The sequence below is a fragment of the Belonocnema kinseyi genome, unplaced genomic scaffold, assembly GCF_010883055.1.
Source record: "Belonocnema kinseyi isolate 2016_QV_RU_SX_M_011 unplaced genomic scaffold, B_treatae_v1 SchBZDm_4897;HRSCAF=5311, whole genome shotgun sequence".
Classification (NCBI taxonomy): Eukaryota; Metazoa; Arthropoda; class Insecta; order Hymenoptera; family Cynipidae; genus Belonocnema; species Belonocnema kinseyi.
The window spans coordinates 1-1,124 of record NW_022877270.1 but is presented as its reverse complement, the minus strand read 5'-3'; the positions used below and the strand labels follow the sequence as shown (position 1 = coordinate 1,124).

The window sequence follows — 1,124 nt, the reverse complement described above, 5'->3', positions numbered from 1 at the left end:
TGTAAGGGAGATCACGCGATCTTCTCGTGCAATCAATTTTTGAAATTAACACCACAAGACCGCCTATCCGAAACCAGAAATGCATCTCTGTGCGTAAATTGTTTTCGCTTAGGTCATCGTGTGGGGGACTGCCGCCTAGGCATGTGTCGTAAATGCAATAAAAAACACAATACACTTCTTCATTTCGAACAGAAGTCAAATGACGTGAAGCAATCCACTTCTACTGAAAAACCGTCCACGAGTAGTTACCACATACGTGTAACATCTCAAGTTTATTTAGCAACTGCCATTGTCGACGTCATTGACAATCAAGGTAATTATCAACCCTGCCGTGTTATGTTAGACGGGGGGGCTCAATCGTGTACAATAACTGAGGCTTGCGCATCTCGCTTAGGATTGCATAAAAAACATTTTGAAATTCCAATGTTATCAGTTGATGATATGAAGACAAACATTAAATTCAGAACATTTGCCACAGTTAAATCAAGATTTAATGATCAAAAATCCAATTTAGAACTTTTAGTTGTCCGCACGATTTCAAATGCAATGCCATCATTTCCATTAGACAAGAACGCTTTTGAACTCCCTGACAATATCTTTTTAGCCGATCCAATGTTCCATAAACCTGCTCCCGTCGAGATCATAATCGGCGCCGAGTATGTTTATAACTTTTTGCTCGCAGGAAAATTGAGTATCCCGGGGCATACAGCAGTCTTACAAAAAACCATTTTGGGATGGATAATCGCGGGTAGAGTCTACGATTCACAAGGGATTCAGAATGTAGGTACAAAGTCATCAGTTTGCAGTTTCATTCAGCACACAAGTTTACCCCTTTTATGGGAATTAGATCAAGTGCAGCCTTCCTCCAAGCGTTCTAAGGAAGAGCAGGCCTGTGAGACTCACTTTGTAGAGCACGGTCAGCGTGACGACAGCGGTCGTTACATAGTCCACCTCCCATTCAACGAAAAGGTCCATCAAATCGATGAATCTAAACATATTGCGTTTCAGCGTTTTTATTCTAGCGAAAGAAAATTCGAAAAAGATCCGTCATTGAAGGATCATTATTCAGCTTGTCTCAATAATTATTTAGATGAGGGCCACATGTCTGAGATATTAGACAAATG

The 1,124-nt window shown here is 40.7% G+C and overlaps 1 protein-coding gene across 1 annotated transcript; it reads left to right on the top strand.

Annotated features, from left to right (window-relative positions):
* Positions 1–141: 141 nt before the first annotated feature.
* On the top strand, positions 142–1,103 carry LOC117182569 (the record flags this gene model as incomplete). The annotated part of the gene is made up of 1 exon (XM_033375658.1): positions 142–1,103. A coding segment is annotated over exon 1 (962 nt), but the record flags the coding sequence as incomplete, so codon positions are not given.
* Between the last annotated feature and the right edge of the window lie 21 nt (positions 1,104–1,124).